This window comes from Vanellus vanellus (assembly GCF_965231255.1).
Source record: "Vanellus vanellus genome assembly, chromosome: 2".
Lineage (NCBI taxonomy): Eukaryota > Metazoa > Chordata > Aves > Charadriiformes > Charadriidae > Vanellus > Vanellus vanellus.
Genome location: NC_138906.1, coordinates 80523846 through 80548390, shown reverse-complemented (window position 1 = coordinate 80548390; position 24545 = coordinate 80523846). Strand labels below are relative to the sequence as shown.

The window sequence follows — 24545 nt, the reverse complement described above, 5'->3', positions numbered from 1 at the left end:
CAGCCCTTTCTTCTCCCATCTCTCCAGACCTGCTCAACAGAGGTCACATTTAGCTTCTCTAAACTGCAAGTAGAAATGCCTTAAAAGCAGCTCATGTGGACACACAGACTCTGATCTCACTTGTATCAGTGTAAGGTTAGTAAGATAAGAATCAGTCTCATGGGCTTCATAAATTACCGTTGTCATGAATCAATAAACTAGTCTGTGAGGAAGTGGAGGAAATGTTAAGGTTGGAGTAGCTAAACCTAAGCCTTCATTTTTTGTAAATTAACAGGTACATTGCTTCAGCGCATTTGAAAACGTTCTGTAGTACTTAAGTCATATTGCATAGAGCATAAAAGAATTTTTAAATAGTTGTGTGCTTTAATTAAAGTTCATTGCTACTGACAAGGCAGTAAGAGAAGGAAATAAAAAATACAGCAATATTAAATCCAGGTCAATTTTCAGCAGGTCTTTAGGTTGGGCACCCTGGAAATGCAATAGTAGTCTTAAGATCAAAATAGAACAATGCAGGTTTAATAAAAATCCAATCCATCAATACTTTGCACTTCTGCAAACAACTACCTTTCATCAAGATATCTTACAAAGTTTATGAGGCGTGAGTAAGTTTTAAGCTTTCAGCTCATCTTGTGAGAGAGGTAAATATTATCATCTTGGTTCCTAGATGAAGAAACTAAATCTAAAACATTTCTGGCAGCAACCCTCTCTGTCTTCAGTTTATATGCAATGCCCTGCACATGAGTTCTTGTTCAAAACTAAGCCTTGTAATTTTAATTAAGCTTTGCGTTCATTTATATCACGACATGCAACAATTATATGGAGTTCTGAACTAGCAAAGCATAGTGACTTAAAGAGCAACATAATGTTTTGATGATTTTGGTGAAGCCCCGGGACAGAATGAGCACCTTCTGTGGCATGTCTTCATGGGCATGCTAGCGTGAAGATGAAAAATTGGTTGGGGTGACACCCAGGCCCCTTGCAGTCTTCATATTAACCTGCTTTTTTATATCAAATGGCACTGGAGAGTGTGGGGAGTGCTTCCCTGCTTCCCCCTGCTTCCCTGTGGTGATAGCTACAACCATTTGCATTTCACACCAGCACCAGCTCCTAATTATAAGTGATTTACAGTGGATAGGGATTATGCTGTTCATTGTTGAGTACTGCCCACTGGCTCTTTTCTATTAATTGAATGTGTGTGCTAAAACTTACCTATCTTTCAAATGGCGGTTCTTTAATACAGTATAGATACTTTGCATATTAAAGTATCGCATAATTATTGAGCAAAATTTAGTAGAGGTGTCAAAATTGATGCAGTGCAGTGGAAAACTTATCTCCTTTATACTGTAATAGCATGCAGCAATCAAGGTGAAAGGAGAAGAAAAAGAAAAATGTTGAAGAGGTTAGAGTAATAGAAATAAACACAGCAAGACGAAACACGAAAATGTGTAAGAGGGGAAGGAAATCAGCAGAGATCAGTAGCCTGAAAGATGTTGGCTTGCAATAAATGTAATTTTATGGTGCTAATATCTTGGGTATCTCCTGGAATTTAGGGGCATAGTTTGAGTCTGCATCTTTTTGACAGAATGATTTTTTTTTTTCCATCATGCAATAGAGATGCTAAATCCTATTTTCACTCTGAGCTTCGAGGAAGATGCAATTAGACTGTATATATATGACTTGTCACTTGCTTGTCAATTTTTTCTTGACAGTTAAAAATAAAATCTTTAGACACTTGATATTACAATGAAAACCTTCCATTTTCTCCTCTACTGAGTGAAGATTTCTCTTTTTAAACAAAGTGAGCCCTAACTCTGTTAGATGAAAGCCCCTTTGATCTTCCATTAAAGGAAACCTTCACAATATCATTATGAAAATGCATTATGAAAAATTCACACACACATCCCTTCCTGACCCACAAATCTTCCTGACTTGCAGTTACATTCGACAGCAAGCTGCTGAACATCACAAGACAATGAAGCAATAGCAAAATATGAAGCAGATATCTGCCCTGGTCGTAACAGTGCTTAATCGTTCATGACCTGTGTGGTGGTGGAGCTATATTTCATCAGTCCAGCCCTTATAAATAAGCTTTGCTGTGACGTGATTTTAAGAAAATAAAAAAATACGCCAATAGATGTGTGGCTATATTTGAATACGCATCCATATGTAGCAACATTAATACATTCCTAAGTAACACTCCACAGTCCAGCTGTGTTGTAAAAAAGAGTTTTGCATTCTGCTTGTGCTTGATCTAAACAGAAATATTATGAACTGCTGCATACTGAAAAAAATAATGCTGCAACTGGCACTGCTGTATTGTACATCAGATCATTTTAAATTGCTAGTTGAGTTTTTTTGCTATAGTAACTCCTCAGAGGCATAATGAAGTTCATCAGTCACTGGAACTGTCTCCCTGCTGTGATTTGATTTACTAAAGTATCCCAGATGAAAATGATCTGCAAACAAATGTAAGGCTTAATTTTGTTTGTGTATTTTACTGACAACATATTTGCATGTGTTAGATTCTCTTTCACCCACCCCTTCTTCCTGTTATGTACAAGAAGAGACTGGAGTCTACATAGATACCTTTTAGCTTCCTGGCTTGCCAATTCCTCCAGGTTTGAAAGGGAGGAAGTCCTGAAATCTGACAAATCCACACCAGTAATTTCATTAAATAAATGTAAAAATGAGTTTGATGTTGTCTGCTTAATTCTTACTAGGTTATGATCCATAAGTCAGATGCACCACCGATTCAACATAATTAACGGTCCTTGATCAAAAGAGACTGAATTATAAGAACTGAGAAACCGAAGTGACAGTCTAGCTTATTAAAATCATCCTTCTAGTCCAGGGTTAATGGTATAATTAGAATATACTTTAACTGCATTGACCTTGTATGTATTTTCTTTTTGATATGAAGAAATAAAATTAACATTTCATTAAGAAGCTGTTCTCTGATTGTTTGTTGGGTGGTTTGTGGGGTTTTTTTGTGAGTTTAACTTTCTGCTGTACAAATGACTGAATATACATATGGTTTTACAAGGACTTATGTTTTAAAATTCTTAATATCTTCAAGAAGGAGTCCTCAATGTTGCAGCTATGATAACCTTAGAAAAAGTCCCGGATTTTTTCTTTCGTTTCTTACGGATACTGTACCACAGATTGAATTGGGGAAATCTTAAAAAGTAAAGATAGTGATTACAATATGTCAAGGCATTAAAATGTGCTAAGGCAGTAAGATATTTTAAGTCCATTCATAACATGAAGCATGAGTGAAAGCATAATTGAAGAAAAAAAACAACCAACGGACAACTCATGCCTCAAGCTAGTTGCTTACTTAAATATCTTGCTGAATAGGAGCCTGAAACTTACTGTTACGGCTGGTTGGAACAGCTAAGCTAAGGAAAATCCTGATACTTCATTTCAAATAGGAATGCAAAATATAGATTTACTGCAAAATGGAAATACCAAAATATTTCAGCTGAAAGATATGGAAATGAGCTACAGAATATCTGAAAAATAATTGAATTCAGAAAATACCAACATAATATCATATAAAAGCCTGAATGAATGAAAGTTAAAATGAAATGTTTACCATATCAAATACTTACTTTGTCAAAATATAAGAGAGTCAGACCGGTTTGTATAAACTTGTTTCCATCAAACATTTCAGCTAAGTCAACAAATTCACATGTACTGTTTAAATTTGGACAAAACAACACAGCTCGCTGGAGCTGTCCCACCAGTCAGCTCCGCGTATTACGTACCTCCTCACATACTCTTTTCAAGCTGATGGTAACGTTACAATGCTGAGTAAAGGAACTAGTTTGGTGACACCACAGCTGACTTCATGCAGCTGAAGTTGTGCTACTGTTAGTCAAGTGACAGCAACGAATAAAAACTAAATCAACCCCTGAAAAGCTACCAAGATGTGCTTATGCAAGTCCTACCAAAACCAGTTAACTTTTTGTGCGAGTACCTTCGAACCTCATTTGGTTGTTTCTGTGGGAATTTAATGTGGAAAAAGACAACCAATTTAGTGAAAATGATGAATACTTGCTCTAGTTTTCTTTAGGAAGGTAGGCTACACTAAAATTCTCGTTTTGGAATAAGACCAGTCTAATTTGCTGTGGATGTTGTATCCCATTTTTTTTTACTTGCAAAGAAAAAGAAGAAGAAAAAAAAAAAAAAAGGCAGTTACAAGATAATTAGCAAGTTAGTTCCTTTTCCAGCTTTGTCAGAATCACGCGTTTCAACTGGATGCTGCTGTTCCCTCCCTCTTCCATGCAAAACCTTTCTCAGAATTAAGAGACTCTTCACAGGCACCAGGAAATCTGTGCAGAATAAGGGACGTGTCACGCAGCTGCTCCTAGGGCAGAGCAGGGAACGGAAATTTTTCTTCAGCCTCTGCATTCCCTTCAGTTCTGCAGTGGCAGTAAACTCTGCCAGTCATTCTCCTGGCCCAGTTTTCATCTGACTGCATGCCAGCTCAGCCTCATCTTTATCCTTGTCTGGACACAAGGGACAGCAGTAGCTGCCTTGTCTCCATCGACATGGGCTGCAAGGAGACAAGGGAGCACACTGGGCTTCCTAAGGTTCTGTCCTGGCTTGTACATCAGCACACGTTTGGGCTTGAAATAAGAGCAGAATAGTGCAATTGTATTCTTACTTTAGCAACATCAGAGAGATATTTCCATCAAAACCTCTGTAATTTATGTGAGAGTTTTCTCTTCATGAGAGATGAAACCAAGTCACAGCGTTTAGATCAGGGTGGTAGCACCCTCCCATGCACTGGAGAGTTCTGCTTTTAAAGTTAGATTCAATTCATCAGAAAAAGCAAAAGATTAAGTTGGAAATTTGAATTTTTATTTAGACTCTGAGCTCTTCCAGAGCTCATTAGCATTCATTTTCACATCTAGATACTATCAAACAGGGCTGAGCATCTTGGTTTTAATGAAATACAGCAAATCTTTATGTGGTATGTACCCTGGAATTATGAATCTCTGTTCCGTGCTGACTTGTTTTTTGGGGGCAGTCTTTTTAAATGCTGGGAAGTGAAAGGCAGAAATGCACCCCAGCTGTCAAATTTTATATCAGAAATTGTTTGGAACGGTTGAAATACCAAACCATAAAAAGAGGGGTTTATAATGGGAAAGCCAACTCAGCCTTAAAATAAACTTCCTATCTTTCAGGACACAGACTTCACATTTCTCACTAAAAACAAAGCTTTGATGATTCTCAGAGGTATGTAAATTCTGCAGTAATTCATTTATTCAGTGACAGTGCTCCACCTCCCAAATCAAACCTCCAATGTGTCATTATCCAGTAGCTCAGAACTAGCTCTTTGTGTGAAGACTCTGAAGCCTGCACTGAAAACAAAAGGCAACCCCATTTACTAGCTGTTTGATGTCTAGTCTTAGAAAATGGTTTAAGAACATAGAAATTAAAAGGAAAGCATTCTCCTAACCCCTGTCTCTGTGTTTGCAGGTACTCTGTAGATCGACACACTGACATGGACAGAGTATTCAACATCAATTCAGGAAACGGTTCGATATTTACTTCAAAACCCCTTGACCGGGAAACACTGCTATGGCACAACATTACAGTAATAGCAGCAGAGATCAGTAAGTCAAACCTAAACACCACTACTGTCTCTGATGTAATGAATTTAGCTTTGTAGCTGAGCACGGGGAAAGCACGGCTGGACAGATGTCAGGTTATATGGATAGTCCTTTCAATACGAATGAAGAAGCGGAAACTCTGCAAGAGGTGGTCTGCAGTTTTAAGTTTTCTAGGGACAGAGTTCATGAAGAGGTAACGCAACTGAGCAGGGAGGAAAGGTAACAATTCTGCGTTTTCGAATCAGTAATAGCCATTTGTAATTTTTAATGTGATCGTTGAATTCTGAAATTGGTATGTGGGAGGAAAGATGGTTTAAAGCCAAACTGCTTTCCATGGTTGAATTCAGTCTGATCCAGACTGACTGTAGCACAGGCTGCATGTTTTCAAGTAAGACTAAGGTGGCTGGGCTGAGCTAGGTGCCCAGGTCTTAATTAGTTTTAAGTATTTCCCTTTGTAACTTCTTTAGCGTCCTTTGAAATGAGTTACAAATCAGTCTGTCACTTATTTCAGGATTGCTCAGAAGATGTAATCTTGTGACAAATACCAGTCAGGATCATTCTAAGAGCTGAAAAGCCAGGGGTTTGGATAAGGACGTGTATGTTGGGTGGTCTTAATAAACAATCCTCTTTATTTTAATACGTTAACTCTAAGCATGTGACACGGTCAATTTAGGGAATGCCATTCTATTCACTTTTGCAGAGTCACAGTGCTTATGGTTGTGAAGCACGGTGGTATGGTAGATAGATCTAATATAAACACCACTTCTATGACCATCACAAAGTCTGTGTGCAACTCAGAAGCTAAATGGCTTTTTTTTAAAACACAATCTGAGACAATATAAGTTCTACTTTCTTGTGTTGTGTGTATGTGTATATGGCTCAATCAGCTGCTGAACGATGAGAAGAATATTACTAAGGAGTACTTGACTTGAGTTTTCTTTATTCTTTAAGTCTTTCTAAAACTGAAAACTGATGTGAGACAATCCTATTGAGGCAAGCAGCTGGGGTTACGTAAAAGAGTAGTGGGCTATAGCTTACAGGAATGATGTTTCTTAATAGTTTTCTCCCTCGCTTGAGAGCTTTCACCTTTAAATGCTAGGTATGTGGTTTCAGCATGCCAAACACTGACTTCTGGCTGCCTGTTAGGTGTCTGTGTTTCTGTTAAGTTTTGAAGGAGTCATTTAGGGTCAAGAATTGTACGCTGCAGACTGAGCTCCTGGGTGGAAGAGGAGGGGAAAAATAAACACCTGGAAAGGAAAGAATAGCAATAACATTTAGGAAGCACACTTGTATTGATCCTAGCAGAGATGAAATAATACACAGTATAGAAAATGATATACTGTCTGAAAATCAGCTCATCATCTATTCGAAATATTCAATTCTTTGCCTCCTCCCCTAAGGACAGACCTTCTACTGGGCCAAATGCTCTCAACTAAACCTTTTGTGTCTGACACCGGCTTCTGTCTTAATTACCAATCCTCTTTAGTCGGAATCCTTCCAGGCTGCAACAAGCTACTTCCCAGGCTGCGCTTCACTGAGCCTAGATCAAATTTGGCATAACTGGGGTAGATGCCTTCCAAAGGCAATTTTCTTGGCTGAAATGCAGCTACTGTTGAAACAAGCCTTGGTCTGATCCAGGCTACCTCACTAATTTTAGTCTCAAGAGAGTAGATTGGAAAGCACCGCTGCTTAATGCTCCTAGCTAAACCCAGTAATTTCTAGCAAGGCTAGCTAAACTCCCATTCCACTAGATTCCAGCTAATCACTGATTGCTCTCGGTGGCAAACCATCACATCAAACTACAGGTATATTTCGCTGAAGTAATCTGAAAGAAATATCCAGTCAAGTTACAGGCAGGATGTCCGTTCGGATGGATGGGTGCTCCCTTTGATACAAAAACCTAAAAAAACTAAATTATAAAATCATAAAGAGAAACATCTTTCAGTGATGACTGTTCTTGATTTCATACAGTCAAAAAAACCCAAAAGTATGGAAGTTGATTTTCCTTTAATTGTCTAAAATTGTCAGTAAGTTGAGGTAGCTCCATTTTTGAATCTTTTTCACCAGTATGAGCTGCAGTTGCTCAGCAGCCCAGAGAATCATCCTGTGACTGTCTCAAACAAATAGTCGGTGAAACACTGGGCTAGTACATCTGCCATAGTCAGAAGGCAAACTGGCAATTAAATTCAGTACACAGGGCTACTGATTCACAGCTGCAGAACTGCAGCTGATTTACTGGATAGAATTCCCAGGGTATTTTTAAATATTATTTACTTAATGCTTCAGGGTAAATCAAACGTTGGCAGGACTTGGAGGCTTTATTCAGAAACCAAACTTCTACGGTTTGGTTGCTGGCTCAACAGAAAACATACCACTATAGTGATGAATAGATTTAAGCAGTTTGTCGAGTCTGTGGAGCTTTTTTTGGACATGGAGCCCAACAGTAATTAAAGGATAAGGCAAACAAATTAACCTGCACCAATTAATTTGCAAAAATAATTTGAAAGATGACAAAAAATTATTTTAAGTTGTACACATATATTTCAACTTACATTTCCATTAAATCAGAAAAAAAGGCCCATGCCCATAGAGCACAGAGTTTTTATGAAGCTTCTGCTTATTACAGTATCATTTTAAATTGTGAGAATCTTAAGCACCTAGAAGTAAAAGAAAATATGTAGTTCACAGTTCAAAAAGCAAGAAAGAAAACAATTGTAATCCTTGAGAGGAAAAGAAACACATTTGCCAATATATTTGAATGTATTTGTTAGAAAAGTATGCCCTTATGAAACAGTCTTGCCAATGGTCCTGCGACTTCAAATGAGTACCTTTTATTTCTGCCTATTATAAAAATTCAACATTTGTATTGATGTATTTTAGCACAGAATTCAGCCTAGTCTATAGTATCCATAAACTGTTATTTTATACATTGAATGAATTTAGCCCAATGGTTCATATTAGAAAGTGGTTTATGCCTAATGGAATCATATTAACTTCAATGGGACTGTGGAGCTTTAAAGCACAATATTTCATCCAAATGACTGAGCTCTGTAATAAAAATATACAGTGCCAATTTTGGAGAAAGCATTTGCAAATTTATAAAAGTATGATAAACACGGTAATAGGACTTTTATTAAAGCCTAACTCAACAAGCTACTATAACGAATGCTTGTAGAAGCATACAGAGTCTTAGATCCGCTATATTTTATTGCACTATTGTCTTCACTTGAATCATAGGTTAAAATGTATTAATAAACTATATTAACACAGGTAGGAAATTAACGTAGGAGAACTCAGTGTGAGCCCTCAGGAAAGGGAGGGGGAAGGTATTTATTATAAATGAAGCTAATTATTTCAATCATCACCCTCATTCCCTCATAGGTTTCGCTCTCTCACATTACACAGAATCACAGAATCACAGAATTATCAGAGTTGGAAGGGACCTCTAGAGATCATCTAGTCCAACTCTCCTGCTAAAGCAGGATTGCCCAGAGCACATTACTCAGGACTGCATCCAGGCGGGTCTTGAAAATCTCCAGGGAAGGGGACTCCACAACCTCCCTGGGCAGCCTGTTCCAGTGCTCTGTCACCCTCACCGTAAAGAACTGTTTCCGTGTATTTGAACGGAACTTCCTGTGTTCTAACTTGTGCCCATTGCCCCTCGTCCTGTCACTTGGAACCAATGAAAAGAGCCTGGCTCCATCCTCCTTCAACCCACCCTTTAGATACTTGTATGCCATAATAAGGTCTCCCCTCAGCCTTCTCTTCTCCAGGCTAAAGAGTCCCAGCTCTCTCAGCCTTTCCTCATAAGGGAGGTGCTCCAATCCCTTAATCATCTTAGTTGCCCTTCGCTGGACTCGCTCCAGCAGTTCCCTGTCCCTCTTGAACTGGGGAGCCCAAAACTGGACACAGTATTCCAGTTGTGGCCTCACCAGTGCCGAGTAGAGGGGGAGAATGACCTCCCTCGACCTACTGGCCACACTCTTCCCTATGCAGCCCAGGATTCCATTGGCCTTTTTGGCGACAAGGGCACATTGCTGGGCCATGGATAATTTACTGTCTACCACAACCCCCAGATCCTTCTCCTCCAAGCTATCTCCCAGCAGGTCAGCCCCTAACCTGTACTGGTGCCTAGCATTCTTCCTCCCCAGGTGCAGGACCTTGCACTTGGTTTTGTTGAACCTCATTAGGTTCTTCTCTGCCCAGCTCTCCAGCCTGTCCAGGTCACGCTGGATGGCAGCACAGCCCTCTGGGGTGTCAGCCACCCCACCCAGTTTGGTATCATCAGCAAACTTGCTGAGGATACACTCTGTCCCCTCATCCAGGTCATTAATGAATATATTAAACAAAATAGGACCAAGTATTGACCCCTGGGGGACACCACTGGTTACAGGCCTCCAACTAGACTCTGTGACGCTGATCACAACCCTCTGAGTCCTGTCCCGCAGCCAACTCTCAATCCACCTCACTGTCACCTCATCTAGCCCATACTTCCTCAGCTTCCTAATGAGGATGTCATGGGAGACAGTGTCAAAAGCCTTGCTAAAGTCAAGGTAGATGACATCCACGACTTTCCCCTCATCCAGCCAACCAGTTATAACATCATAGAAAGCTATCAGATTGGTCAAGCACGATTTACCCTTGGTAAATCCATGTTGACCACTTCCAATAACTTCCTGTTCCTCAACGTGATTGGAGATGACATCCAGAATGAGTCGCTCCAATACCTTCCCAGGGACAGAGGTGAGACTAACCGGTCTGTAGTTCCCTGGGTCCTCCTTCTTGCCTTTTTTGAAGATTGGAGTGATGTCGGCCTTCCTCCAGTCCTCAGGCACCTCTCCTGTTCTCCATGACCGTTCAAAGACGATGGAGACTGGTCTAGCAATAACATCCGCCAGCTCTCTCAGCACTCGCGGATGCATGCCATCAGGGCCCATGGACTTATGAATGTCCAGCTTGGCCAAGTGGTCTCTGACCCGGTCCTCCTCAACTGAGGGAAAATCTTCCACTCTCCAGACCTCCCCCTTTGCCTTCAGAGTGTGGGATTCATGAGGGACAGCTTTAGCAGTGAAGACCGAAGAAAAGAAGGCATTCAGTAACTCTGCCTTCTCTGCGTCCTCCACCACTAGGGCACCTGTCTCATTCACCAGCGGGCCTACATTTTCCCTAGTCTTCCTTTTTCTATTGATATATTCAAAGAACCTTTTCTTATTGTCTTTGACTGCAGTGGCCAAGCTGAGTTCTGATTGAGCTTTGGCCCTTCTCATTTTCCCCCTACATAGCTTTGTTATATCTTGATAATCCTCATAAGTTGCCAACCCCCTTTTCCAGAGAATGTAAACTTTTCTTTTTTTCCTGAGGTCCAGCCAAAGTTCTCTATTTAGCCAGGCTGGTCGTCTTCCCCGTCTGCTCGTTTTTCGAGACAAGGGGATGGCCTTGGGGATGGCCTTCTCCTGAGCTTTTAAGAGCACCTGCTTGAAGTATGCCCAGCCTTCCTGGGCACCTTTGCTCTTCAAAACTGCCTCCCAAGGGACACTCTCGACCATGCTCCTAAGCAGGCTAAAGTCTGCCCTACGGAAATCCAAGGTGGCAGTTCTGCTGGCTCCCCGCCTTACATGATCAAGAATTGAAAATTCTATCATTTCGTGATCACTGTGCCCAAGGCGACCTCCAACCTTTACATCCTCCACAAGACCTTCTCTGTTAACAAACAGTAGGTCCAGTAGGGCACTTCCCCTAGTTGGTTCCTTCACCAGCTGTGTTAGGAAGTTGTCTTCCACACACTCCAGGAACCTCCATGACTGTTCCCTCTCTGCTGCATTGTATTTCCAGCAGACGTCTGGGAAGTTGAAGTCCCCCACAAGAACAAGGGCAGATGATCGTGAGACCTCTGCCAGCTGCTTGTAGAATACTTCATCGGCTTCTACATCCTGATTAGGAGGTCTATAACAAACTCCCATCACGATGTCTGCCTTATTGGCCTTCCCCTTAATTTTTATCCATACACACTCAGTGTTGTCATCCACACTGTTAAGTTCCTGGCATTCAAAACTGCCCCTAACATAGAGGGCCACCCCACCACCTCTTCTTCCTTGCCTATCCTTTTTGAAGAGTTGGTAGCCATCCATTACAGCACTCCACTTGTGTGTGTCCTCCCACCACGTTTCTGTGATGGCAACTATATCATAGTTTCCTTGCTGTACAATGGCCTCCAGCTCCTCCTGTTTATTTCCCATGCTGCGTGCATTAGTATAGATTACAACTCACAGGCACTGCAGTGGGTATGTCTGGGTGACCCGGCTTGGATCATTTTTTGTGTGGTATGGAGCACAAAGGACACAGATCACGTCCTGGCAATGTCTCTTGGTTTCCTGTTGATTGGTGATGACAAATTGGTTTGCGGGCAGGTTTTGTACCTTTAGGAATCGATATTTGTTATGGCGTGACTTTTTGCCTCAGGATCTTGCCTATTTCACCATTCGTGGCTCCTGGGCAAGGTTGCTGCCTGATGCCTTTCTTATTTTGTGTATCTTCATGACGAAAGCCTGTCTCCCCCCAACAGGAAAGGGAAAGGTCCAACAGGACTAATAGTCCAACAGGAAAAGGAATGGTCTATACAGTGTGGTGCATTTCCAAATGATTTTATTTTTATCTAGAAAGCTATTTTCATCAATATTTTATGCTCATGAATATCCTTGTCAGATTCAATTTCTTGGCACTATACAGTCCTTATTGTGAAAAAAACCAACATGCTTACATATGGGAATCTGCAGATTCTATACAGTGCTTATGTTCTTCAGCTGATATATTTTAGTGTTAACTTTAGTATATCAACCAAATCGATTCACAACAGATTATAAAATATCTGTGATCACAGCTGCAGTTACTATTTGTATGACATAATGCTAATCATGGTAGCTTAAGGAACTGTGTCACAAGATTTGTAGGGGACAGACTATTATGTATAACAGGTGGAGAGGAGAAAAAAGCACTCAATCCCATCTTCATGACTCTTCAGTCTTCCTGTTTCAGAGTTAAGGAAGGGAATATGTTCTAGAAACCATTGCCGCCAAGCTGTATCAGTTAGGTTAATAAATAGATTTCATTTAATTCCATCATTATGTTTATATGTATCTCTCACACATACATTCATAATTTTACTTGGACTGTTCAAAAGAATTTGTAAATCCTGGACTCCTACCAGTCTTAACTGTAGAGCTTACACAGAATCAGAGTAATGATAATACAGCATGATTTTGTGGAATTCATCCCATAACGCATTCCCCAGAAATCAATAGAATATAAGCGGAGTGTTGTGAGTGAGAAAAATTAAGGCAATGAGTCTGTCCTTTCCTTCTCCCGCACTGAGTCAGTAGCTGGGCTAAATAAAATCTCTCTTCTTTCTGGTTTTATCATTTCAGACAACCCAAAACAAAGCAGCCGTGTCCCAGTGTTCATTAAGGTTTTGGATGTAAATGACAATGCTCCAGAGTTCGCCATGTTTTACGAGACCTTCGTCTGTGAAAATGCAAAGGCAGAACAGGTGTGTTGTCTGCTTGTACTAAGAAAATATTCCAAATTAATTGAGTTTTGCTACTACTCTTGCATCACCTCATCAAGAGGTATGCTTTGCATTGCATCAAACTGTCGGTTTTGCAAAATTAAACTAAACAGTGGCTGCACAGTATCTGATTACACTTAGCATTCTTTCAGCTAATGTGACAGTATGTTTTACACTGTTGTTTTCTGTACTGCACCTTGTTAGCCCTGATTCATTTTCATTCTGTGATTCTCTGCTTTGTTCAGGCGCCTCCACTCTCTCCTTCAAAAACAGTTTCAGGCCCGTAACTGTTACAGGTCCTGTCTGTGATATCACATATTTCCTGCCAGATAACTCTCACTCTACCAGTCCTGTTACTAAATGGTTCAAAGTAGCAGATAATTTGGAAGATTCAGCCAAACAATTCCTGTGACATGAGATTTGGGTAGATAAATATACAGTCACCTTTCGTCTCTATTGCCTGTCACATGCAAAAGTTCCCTACCCATCTGGAGTGGCATCAACCCAAGCCTGCTCTTGAATTCAACACGAGTTTCTTGCCAACTTTCAAATTCATTATGTTATTGGCTGATGGAATGGGATACAATAGCACGGTGATCCTAAACAACATCAGCAGCACGTGGATCACTTTTCTTATGTCTGCCATAGCAGCATCAGCTGCCTTAAAGCAGAAGAAAAAAAATGAATACAGTAAGATTGCTTTACAGAGTACCTAAATAAGCATAAGGTCCACTGACTTTGAAGATAATTTTGTTCTTATTGTTTCAGCTGATACAAACATTAAGTGCTGTTGATAAAGATGACTCTTACAGTGGACATCAGTTTTCATTCTCCTTAGCTCCTGAGGCAGCCAGCGGCTCAAACTTTACGCTACAGGACAACAGAGGTGAATTTCTAGGAAGACTTTTCTTTATTATCTCATGCTTGCTTTCAGTCTTCAGATGAAAATTTAATGCGTACTTTGTGTTTCCAGACAACACAGCAGGGATTTTCACCAGAAAAAACAGATATAACCGGCATGAAATGAGTACCTACTTCTTGCCAGTGGTAATATCAGACAATGACTACCCTATCCAGAGCAGCACTGAAACAGTGACTATTCGAGTATGTGCTTGTGACTATCGAGGAAAGATGCTGTCCTGTAATGCAGAAGCCTTGATTCATCCTACTGGTCTTAGCACTGGGGCTCTCATTGCCATTCTTCTCTGTATCATTATATTACTTGGTAAGTACCTCAGAGGCATTTTGTTCCTTTCATGGTTATTTTGCATTGGTACAAGTGATTATACCAAGGCTAGGACAAGAGCAAATCAAAGACATCCTTGTCTTATGCTGCCTTTGTATTATTGTATTTCCTCCTCTGAGGGCTGCTACAGACATGGTGTATAGAACACATCCTATCTAATCTCAGTTATCTAAAAGTTAGCAACGTCCAAGCAAAAGGAGACAGCTGGGCTCCACCCTCTGGCCAACAGAAAGACAGGCACCTGTAGAGAGAGGTTCATCCCTTCCCCTTATTGGTATCTGAGGTGGACCAGACTAATTACCCTCTGCAGGTGTCTGTCTCTTTCCGTTGACTATAGAAGGAGGCCAGATAACTCAGTTTTAAACAATAAACTTCCCATGTCTAAACTGAGGAGAAACAAGTCTCGGTGATTCTGTTCTGCTGGAAAAGGATGCTGAAATGGGGTGGATTTCTCTTAACAGGGTTACAAATGAGAAAGGGGCTGCCAAAAAAACAGTCTTTAACATTTACTGTGCTTTGACTCGCACACCGTGTTATAAACACAGCTGACATGAAAGCACTCTCTCAAAAGCTGCAAGGTCCTCCCTTTCAGGCACCTGTGAATATGTAGAGGTTGGATCCTGGATGTGGAGGATGCACAGATCTGGCTACAGCATTTACACAAGGTCAACATTATTTTTTTTTTTATAAAAACAAAGACAGTTTGCAACATCTCTCACACTCTTCTCACTCGTATTCCACCCTTCTTGCACAGCAGAGAGGATTGGTCCCTTGGCCATTAGCCATAGTCTATACATCTGGGGACAACTGTACAATACGACACAGGCAGTTGTCAGGGAGATGTTATTTGTCACCTTTCCTCTCTGGCCAGGAAAGAAGGGAGTCAGACCAATTTTATAGCAGCAGGGGCAAGGAGGGGAGAAAATATTTCCTCAGTGACTCCACTTCTTTCTACCATACTCATATCTTTCTTGGACATGCTTATCACCACTGCAGAATCATCCTGATCTTTACTATTATCAAAATTTCCTTTTCCAGTGGTGAGTCAAAGACCACATTGTGATTCTCAGACTTTAACAATATAGTCATGGCTTGCCCAAATAAGCACTACCCCATTTTCAGAAAAGATTACCACAATAACAATCTTACCTTTAATTCACCATTAAATTAATTTTTCAAAACATGGTATCATAGCCTCTAAGGGCTGAGCTCACTTTGTATCAAGTTCCTTACCAGAAAAAGAAATTTAATGCTGCAGATAGTCTTGCACTCATTAGTACAACTGTGCTCATTAATATCAATCTGACATTAAACGATTTCCTGTTTTATGTCAATCGAAAATAATTGATTCTGTGTGCTAAGCAGCACTTTATGTCAATTACTGCTCACGCCACCATGCACCATAAGCAGATTTTCAATTAACTCAGCTATATAATTTTCTATTTTCAGGCTGGTTGCAGTGTTTGCATGTGCAACCACTACTGAGTGAAAAACAATAATCTGGGCAGACCTGAACCACAACTTAAAGTTTAGAGGCAAGAAAAAGTGCCTGTAAATTGCTAGGTTTATTTGCAGTTCGAGTAAGTCTAGCGGCTTATCAGGAGGCCTCAGATACTGCTGAACACTGACATGCAAGTAAAGGTGATGTACTTTAACATATAACTTCTAATGTGGGTTTTTTTTGCCTGCAAGTTCAGCACAAAATAAGAAAACCCAAGTATCAGAGATGTGACATGATTATCAAAGTCTCATCTTTGTATATTCTGTGTAACACCTTTTTTTGCTAATGAGATACTTCAGCAACCCTTCCATGTAAAAACTGACATTCCTGCACTTTCTCAGATCATTCTACTGGTCTCTATTCTGGAAGTCCCTTCAAAATTGATGCTGTGTTTTTCAGGTTCTCCAAAATTTTCTCCAGCTATCTCTGTTATCTCACACAGACCTTTCCCCAATCCTCCCACGTAGTGTCACAGCTTTATGCTTTTAAGGAAGAGAATTCTCTCCTACTGCATTTTTGCACAGCAGCACAAAGAAGCATCACTCAGATTAGGACCCTTCTGTGACACTATAAGTAAATCTTCATCATTAGGGTAAGAACCCGAAGCTTTCACCATCTGAACCAGCCCTCCTAATTCCTTCAGTTTCACCAACTCACTTACTTCGTTTCAACTCATGTTAAGAGATGTTGTCCCTTATTTGCACTATTCCTGGGTAGACACAACAGGAATTAAAGCATTTTCCTACTTTATCCTGTCTCCTTCAGATCCCTTTATAGTCAAAGGAGAGGAAGAGTATGAGCCTCTTCCACAACATGCTTGAGGACACCTACAGATAGCATGTTTCTCTAAGCAATCCTGCAGGGGAGCTTATCGTTCAAATAAATAAATAAATAAATAAATCAGCTTTTTGTCTGTTGAAGGAAGCTAAGAAAGACAAGTTTCAGCAGGCTAAAATTTTGTTTTGGAGATGTCCTTAGTCCTTGGCATTGCTCTTGACAGGGTTATAAATGAGGAAGGGGCTGCCAAAAAAACAGTCTTTAACAGTTACTGTGCTTTGACTCACACACCATTTTATAAACACAGCTGACATGAAAGATAATTTTGAAGCACCTTATCATCTCATATCAATGAGTTTAGGCATTTTCTGATTTGCTTTGCTTTGCTATGAAAGAGCTATAAAGACAGCGAGACGTGTCTTTTCCCAGAGTTTGCACAGCAGAGCTGAAATACTGTGCACTGTGGACCCCAGACCACAAAAGCAACAGCGATAGGAGTAATACATCCCGGCTCCTTGCTGCTGTTCATTTGTAAATATTCAGTCATTTACCATCTTAAGGTAGAATTCAGCTAAGAAATCTGAAATTAACTTCTAAAGAAAATAATGTGTTGAACCTACCTCCTCCTACCCTCTGTGCCCACTTCTCCAAAAGTCCCTGGGATCGTTATTGAGCAAAAATATTTAAATTTGAATCAGGGCCTTGGTAAGAGTTCCTGGCCCCCAAACAAACGAAATATATATATATACATACACACACACTCTAGAATGAGAGGCATAAAATTATCTGTTTGAGAAATCTCATGCTTTTGGCAGATTAAATAATACCATTGCCATATCTTATCAGTCTAAGATTTAAGCCATGTACTTTTTTAAGGTGATGTACGTTGTAAAAACATGCCAGGGAAGGTAATAAAACTTGGACTTTGCGCTGGTTGAAAATCCACTCCATATTCCACTCTTTTTTTCCAGAGGAAGGTTGATTTGCTTATCTTGAAATGCAGTTTTGCTAACTTATTATCATAGCCCAGTACACACTGGCCTTGTCCGCAGCACAAGTTGCATCTCGTCCCAGTGTTCAAGGTCCCAGTTCAAGGTGAATAACACCTGATGTTACTTATTTTTGAGAAAGCGTTTCTCCCTTCCCGACTCTCATGAAACTAGTTCTGTTCTCAAGGCAACAACGTTGCTATATGACTCTGGGTAAAAATGTGCCTACTGACAAAAAGATTCTCCACTTGGCTTCTTACAAGCTTGACGTCTCCTTTCTTCTAGTGCATATCCACTCCATTTCGTCTCCCAAGGTACTCACAGGCAGAGCAAGCACAGTCGGAAAACCTGACATGCACATTTGCAGTTTTGCAAAACATCTTTTAAAACTTCGGATTCGAGCAGAGGCACAGCATTTCTTCTGGGTTTTAATGGAGTTAGGGATTAACCTTTCCCTTTCTCTTCCCCTGTTATTTTCTTGTTTCCAGTTACAGTGGTGCTGTTTGCGGCGCTGAGACGGCAGCGGAAAAAAGAGCCTTTGATTATTTCCAAAGAAGACATCAGAGACAACATTGTCAGTTATAATGATGAAGGTGGTGGAGAGGAAGACACCCAGGCGTTTGATATCGGCACGCTGAGGAATCCTGAAGCCATAGACGATAATAAATTGCGCAGAGACATTGTGCCGGAAACACTTTTTATGCCACGGCGGACTGCGACAGCGCGAGATAACACAGATGTCAGAGATTTCATTAACCAAAGGTTAAAGGAAAACGATACAGACCCAACGGCACCCCCGTATGACTCGTTAGCAACCTACGCGTATGAAGGTAATGGTTCTGTGGCAGAGTCCCTCAGCTCCTTGGAGTCGGTGACTACGGACGGAGATCAGGACTACGATTACCTCAGTGACTGGGGGCCACGGTTTAAAAAGCTGGCAGATATGTATGGCGCAATGGACAGTGACAGAGACTCTTAATATGTTGCCTTTTTTTTCCTTCTTTTTTTTTTTTTTCCCCTTCCTCATTTTCCGAAACAGCATTGAGATATGTGAAGTGGCTATTTCTTTCTATTTCTCCACAGCTGTGTGAAAGGGTTTTGTGTTCGACCCGTTCAAATTGTTTAATGACTGCAGTCTGTGTGGATCAGCCGTCAGAAAACTTTTTCTAGTATCATTTTATGAGCTTCCAAGAGGCAAAATTCTTTTTTTTAGTGCATCCAGTTTACCAAGCCGATCTTACAGGCACGGCAGTAGTGGAGGAGAAAAAAAGGATCAGATGGGGAGCAATATTTTTACTTGTTCTGCTTATATTGTAAATTGGAGTATATTACTGTTTAAGCTCACTTGCTCTTTTTACTTGTATTCAGACTATTCAGCTCAGACGACTGCTCTGTCGATTGTGTATTGCACATCCCAATGTAATGAGGTACTCTAGTTTACCCTATGTATTATAGTCAAAAGTAGTGGTGATGGAATGAAGGTTTATTGTACAAGTAGAGTAAGCTGAGAAAAAACATCAAACATGCATTTTACTCATGAGGAGGGTAGAAAGGCCTAACGGTCATTTAAATCTAAGTGTTTTTCTAGAACTCTCCATTGCCCCCAGTGCACTGAATCACGCTCACACACACATATATATAGTTCATTCACCGCTATGTATATATTCTTCTGACCTAGCATTGCTGGAGAGATGCGTGTGCGTGCATGTGTGTGCGGTCATTAGCCCCAATATCTAATTCTTAAATGGTTTCCCAGTTCTAACCCAGCCCTGCTTTGTGATACGGGAAAAGTCATAATCCAACTCCAGATTAGGCCATGACTTGGAGGAAGGAGCAGATCATAACTGTGCTCTGTACTTCTTCAGTCAGCCTCCACCTGCACATCAGTTCAGTGGTGGCCACCGCGCTGGGGAGGTGGGAGTCAGGCTTTTCACATCCATCTGCTTCCCGCCTGTTCTCATGCGCAGGAGGGGACTAGTAGCCTCAAGGTGGCTGCCACCCCTTGGGGCAAAAGGAACAACTGCAAAGGAAGGAAGAGTGCTTTTTTTGTCCTGACCTTCCCTGCCTGGACGCCCGGGGTGGCTTCCCGACTGAGTCTCTGCCCAGTTCTGCTATCTGTAAAGCGGGGAAATAACGCCTACCTCATCAGGATGTTGAAAGAATTATATAAGTCATTTAGAAAATGCTTTAGAGATGGAAAATGCTGGCATTCTGCCAGAGGAAGTAATTTCTCATGCTTTTGGGTGGTTGTTTTCTTTTCTTTTTTTTTTTTTTTTTTTCCAGATTCAAGCTCTGAATGCACAAGGAAGCAAGAATCAGTTGTCATTCCAGTGGCCTGAAAAGTAGGGTTTATAACTATAACTCATTTTTTTAAAATAAACTACTCAGCCAGGGTTGTTAAAGACTTCGCCAAAAGGTAAAATTTTAATCACAAGTCTCTGTGTGTGTGTTTATCTGCTTTGCCAAGCTAAGTAATTTTTGTCCGGGGGTTGGGTGAGGGAAGATACCATAGTCTCAGGCCAAAACAATTTTCTTTACAGCTTGTGCACCACTCAGTATTTCTGTTGGTTTGTCAAATGCGTGCAGTTGCTGCTCTTCAAATCCAGCTGTCTAGAAGAGGCTATCTGGAGAAAACCCTAAGGGGCTGCCGTGGGACATTTCCAATTCCAGGAGCTAAAAGCTACCCTGTGTCCCAAAGTAAGGACACAGCCCATGGCACTGTGTCAAGGAAAGAAGGAAATATTTTATTTTTTTTTAATATACCTCATACATAACTAATTTCATTTATTTCATTTTGAAACAATATTTAACACCAGAATTACAGGCATGGATCTATTTTCCCCCTCCCCTGAATCTTAAGTCAATCAGTTTGAAAACTAAACAACAGATCCAATTTACTCTAAAAATAATGGGAGAAGGGAAAAAAGTTAATAAACAGAAAATTAAAAGGGATTAAAAATTAATCTCTGGAATTCATTACTCCTCCAGAGCTAAATAAAGAGAGCAGTAAGATTCCTGAGTATTAGACTTTTACAAGCATGACGACATAATTTCAGGTTTTGCAAACCGGCTCACAGCAAAGAGGCTGATCCAGCCGTGCAGCCGTTCCGGCTGGACTGGGAAGGACTCCTTCGCAGCGGGGAGCGCTGCACATGGACAGGTTTAGGGCAAAGCAGCTAATGGCTTGCAGGTGCCCAGCATGATAGACTAGATAGGGCTTCAGAGTGGAGGAGCCCAGAGTTTCAAAGGGTCCTGAGAAACCCTTATCGCTGATGGAGGCCTCTCACAGTGCTTCACTCCAGCAGAATGAGGTGCCCACCTCCATCAGAGCTGAGTCTGCGGTGCCTGTCACAACAGCAATGGCACAACTAGGCCTTATTATGTCTTCCTGAGGGCCCCTCAGGAATTTAAGATGATAAAAGCCTTTGAAAGTCTAGCCCTTCATGGCTTCCTTGAAATCAAAGCATCCAGGAGGCAACCTGTCCGAAACCTGGCTCTGGCACACAGGAGGGACCATCTGGATTTCAGATACATAGAGGAGCAGCAGATGCTCAGCACCACCTGCCCCAGGTCCCTCATTTTGGGCTGCTCTCCTCATGCAGTCAGGGGAGGCAGCGTGCCCCACAGGGGGCTCTTCCGAAGGGCTCCCTAACACACGCCTGTCTCACCCGTCACTGCATGGGGTTGCCTCGAGCAAATCGCCTCAAGCTCAAGAGTCCAGTTGGACACCCAAAGTCAGCCAGTGAACTGTCCCTTCCCCTCCTCAGGCCCCGAGGAAACAGATTTGTGTGTGGAGGGGATGGCAGAGGTGGCTGTGGAACCGCATGCGTATTTGGCCCTACGAGCCATCCCCAGCTCACAGAGAAGAGGGAGTCACCATCACTTGACTGAAGACAGATCTTGCACCCTGAACAGGCTGGGCCACCCTGCAGGTCAGCTTCCATTAGTCACTCCTTGGGTGGAATAACACGACAGGAGGATCACTGATCTTGTAACTACTTTCCTATGTTTGTACAGTGATTTTGACTGATTTAGTGATTGTTAGTAGCAGTCCAAGCTCAAGTTTTGTTTTTTTTTCTTTTGGTTTTTTTTTTTTTGTTCTTTGAATTGAAAGCTGGTTTTATCTTGTCCATTGAGTGACACAGTAAATAATAGAGAGTGGCTACTCGTGCCTGTTGTGTAAATATATTATATATAAAACTACGTTATGTCACCACAAGTATGGTGCCTGAATAGCAAATGGATTCTTCTAAGAAAATTCAAGGCAAACTCACATCCAAATTATTATTTATGCATCTAGGTTTTAAGGTCTACTTTTTTCCTGCAAATTAGACAGATTTAGCATCTCTCACACAGCAAGAAGAGTTCGAGTCTGTCTTTTCTTCTTGCTTGGCAGTACCACAAAGTGCAATTTATAAAATCAGTACTGCATATTAAATATTGGAAGTGCCATATTGCAGTGAACACAAAACTTTGCAGTAGTATTTCTTTGTACCTTGTTGCATGCCGGCGTGCTAGATGATAGAAATGAGTATTTAACAATGCTTTCACACAGTGCTAGAATTGCCATTTATAGATAACAAGTGTTAGACTATGGGCTACAAAGTGGGTTTGAGGGCTGTTTTAAGCCTGCTCTTCTTAACACCCACACCTATTTGAGAAGAATTATTAGTAGGAAGTTTATCTAAGCCAGGTAGAGAGATGAGCAATGCGGTTAGCTTTTAATTTGGAAAAACATCTGATCTAACAACAAGGGACCTATTAAAAGATACCAAGGACTTCAGTGGAGTTATCACGATACAGAGGTGTGTTTATGCAGAACAATAGTAACTCTACACTTGAAATGGAATAAGGTTTCTAGTATAACTATTCCATCCCGGATGCCAAAATAGCCCCTTTATTCCAGAAAAAAAAGGATTTTTTACTCCAGAAGAATGATTATTTCAGGTTAGAAATTATTCCTTCCCACAGCATGGGGAGACACAGCAGTCCACATATGCAACTGCAGTTGGGCCAGGACATCTCTCTGTGTAGACAGGTGCTTGGAAGACAGCTAAGGCAGAACCCTGCAGCGAGCTCCAGACGAAGGAATTCAGGGGTTTCCACAGGGCTCTACTGACAGTACCACAGGACTGGGATGTGTTCCCAAAGCTGACGTTGACAGATATGCTGTCTAACCATGAGAAAAACAAGTTATCTGTGTGTTTCAGTTATTGTTTGTAAAATAAATCTAGGGGAAATTCCGAGTAGAAGAGGAACACCTCACCTGTACCAACACATTTTTTTTCTAAATTTGTCCTAAGAAACAGGTATATTTTTTCTGACGTTTTTATATTTCATTAGTTGTCAGGTCTTACTGCATTCTATGGACAGGTATTTCCTAGCTGTTAAATGTGAATGGGAGAGGCAACCCTCAAATGATTCAGTTTTGGAAGTAGCAGGCTACATTACGATGCACAACATTTCCAGTTCTCTGCCACAAAACAAACAATCCCCTGCCCCCCCCAAAAAAAACAAACAAAAAAACCCCAACTAACCGAAAATTTGTAGTACTGCAAAAAGCAGAATGGTCGTAAAGAAGCAGAGCAGGGGTAATCGGCTTTGGGAATGTGTGTCTGCACAAGTACAGTATGAATAAAAAGAAGGGAAATAATGAACATTGGAAGCTGGACATGTTTCAAAAGCAGATTTATCCATGTTGAGGAGGGTCAACAGTGCTTAGTCACTTCTAACACTTCCAGGTTTCCTACACAGCCAGAGGGAGATTTGCATGGACAGGAAGAAAGACATCATCTTTTTCAGACCAAGCAAATGAAATCCAGACCATTTCCATGCAAATCTCCAGGAAAGAAAGTCCCTTCGTCATTATTATTATTAAAACGTGTTAAGTTTCTGTATCAGATCTATCTTGATGGCCTTCTGCAGGGTGAATTACGGACAGTGATTCTGAGCAGGTAACTCTCTGCGAACACCACCGTGTTAGCTCTTCCTGCCACCATCTGTTTTAAATCTCTCCATGTTTCCTTTGGCTATAGGTAGTATTGAAGTGTTTCAGAGCACCACTGTCCCAACTGGACGCTGCTGTGCCCTGCCTATTTGTGTTTCAATTAACACTGCAGTCTGAGCACCCTTGTCAAATGAGAGCTGACAAATTAGCAGTCATTATGTTTCTTCCAGTGAGTACAAACTATGTCGCAAGTTGTGAAAGGCAGGGTTTTTTCCAGCCCCTCTAGAGCTGTGAAACTGCAGCCTCCTCCAATAAATGTCAAAGCCACAGTGGTTTTTATTTTCAGTTTAATCTTCAGAAAGACTTGTTTTCTATGAGGTTTTTTCCTGTACCTAAGAAAAAAAGAGGAACAAAAGCATATTTAATGTCTAAAGCCTCATGCATTGCTCCAGAAGGAGAGGTAAAAAAACAGCAGCCAACACAATGTTTTAATGCCAGTCTCTCCCTTCAGTAGTTTTATTTAGGCACAGCTGAGAATCTTGATCCTGACCATCATTTTGCCATATTACACTTTTCAGCCCAGACCTGCATTTGTCATGCACTAAACACTTTCCCGAACAGTTCATAAAATTCAGCAGTAGGTATCCAAAAGCCATGACTGGAGTTACAGTGAGTACAAGAGTCAGAGAACTGGGGGGGTTCAGGAAGAAGAACAGAAAGCGTATTGCATGGGGGGAGTAGAGGGGGGGGGGGGGGGTAATCAGTCATATGCAAGGCAGGCCCATGGCACTTAAAAGCCACAAAGCTGTCATATTATGCATAGAATCACTGGATTTCAAAGGGGCTTTTACAGAACCTGTTCTTTTTTTTGTTTGTTTTCTGCCTGTGTCTTTTGCTTTCTTT

The 24545-nt window shown here is 41.1% G+C and overlaps 1 protein-coding gene across 2 annotated transcripts in view; it reads left to right on the top strand.

The window, feature by feature from the left end:
* The window catches only part of LOC309668693 (cadherin-6), a gene marked incomplete at both ends in the record, with an annotated part of 50851 nt that extends 32177 nt beyond the window's left edge, over positions 1–18674 (top strand). The window contains 5 exons of one of the 2 annotated variants that reach the window (XM_082479168.1): positions 5488–5624; positions 13043–13164; positions 13951–14068; positions 14156–14407; positions 18190–18674. In XM_082479168.1, the coding sequence (XP_082335294.1) occupies positions 5488–5624; positions 13043–13164; positions 13951–14068; positions 14156–14407; positions 18190–18674 (1114 nt within the window). Of the gene's footprint in view, positions 1–5487; positions 5625–13042; positions 13165–13950; positions 14069–14155; positions 14408–18183 lie in introns of both variants that reach the window. The other variant, XM_082479167.1, reaches the window with a different exon arrangement.
* Between the last annotated feature and the right edge of the window lie 5871 nt (positions 18675–24545).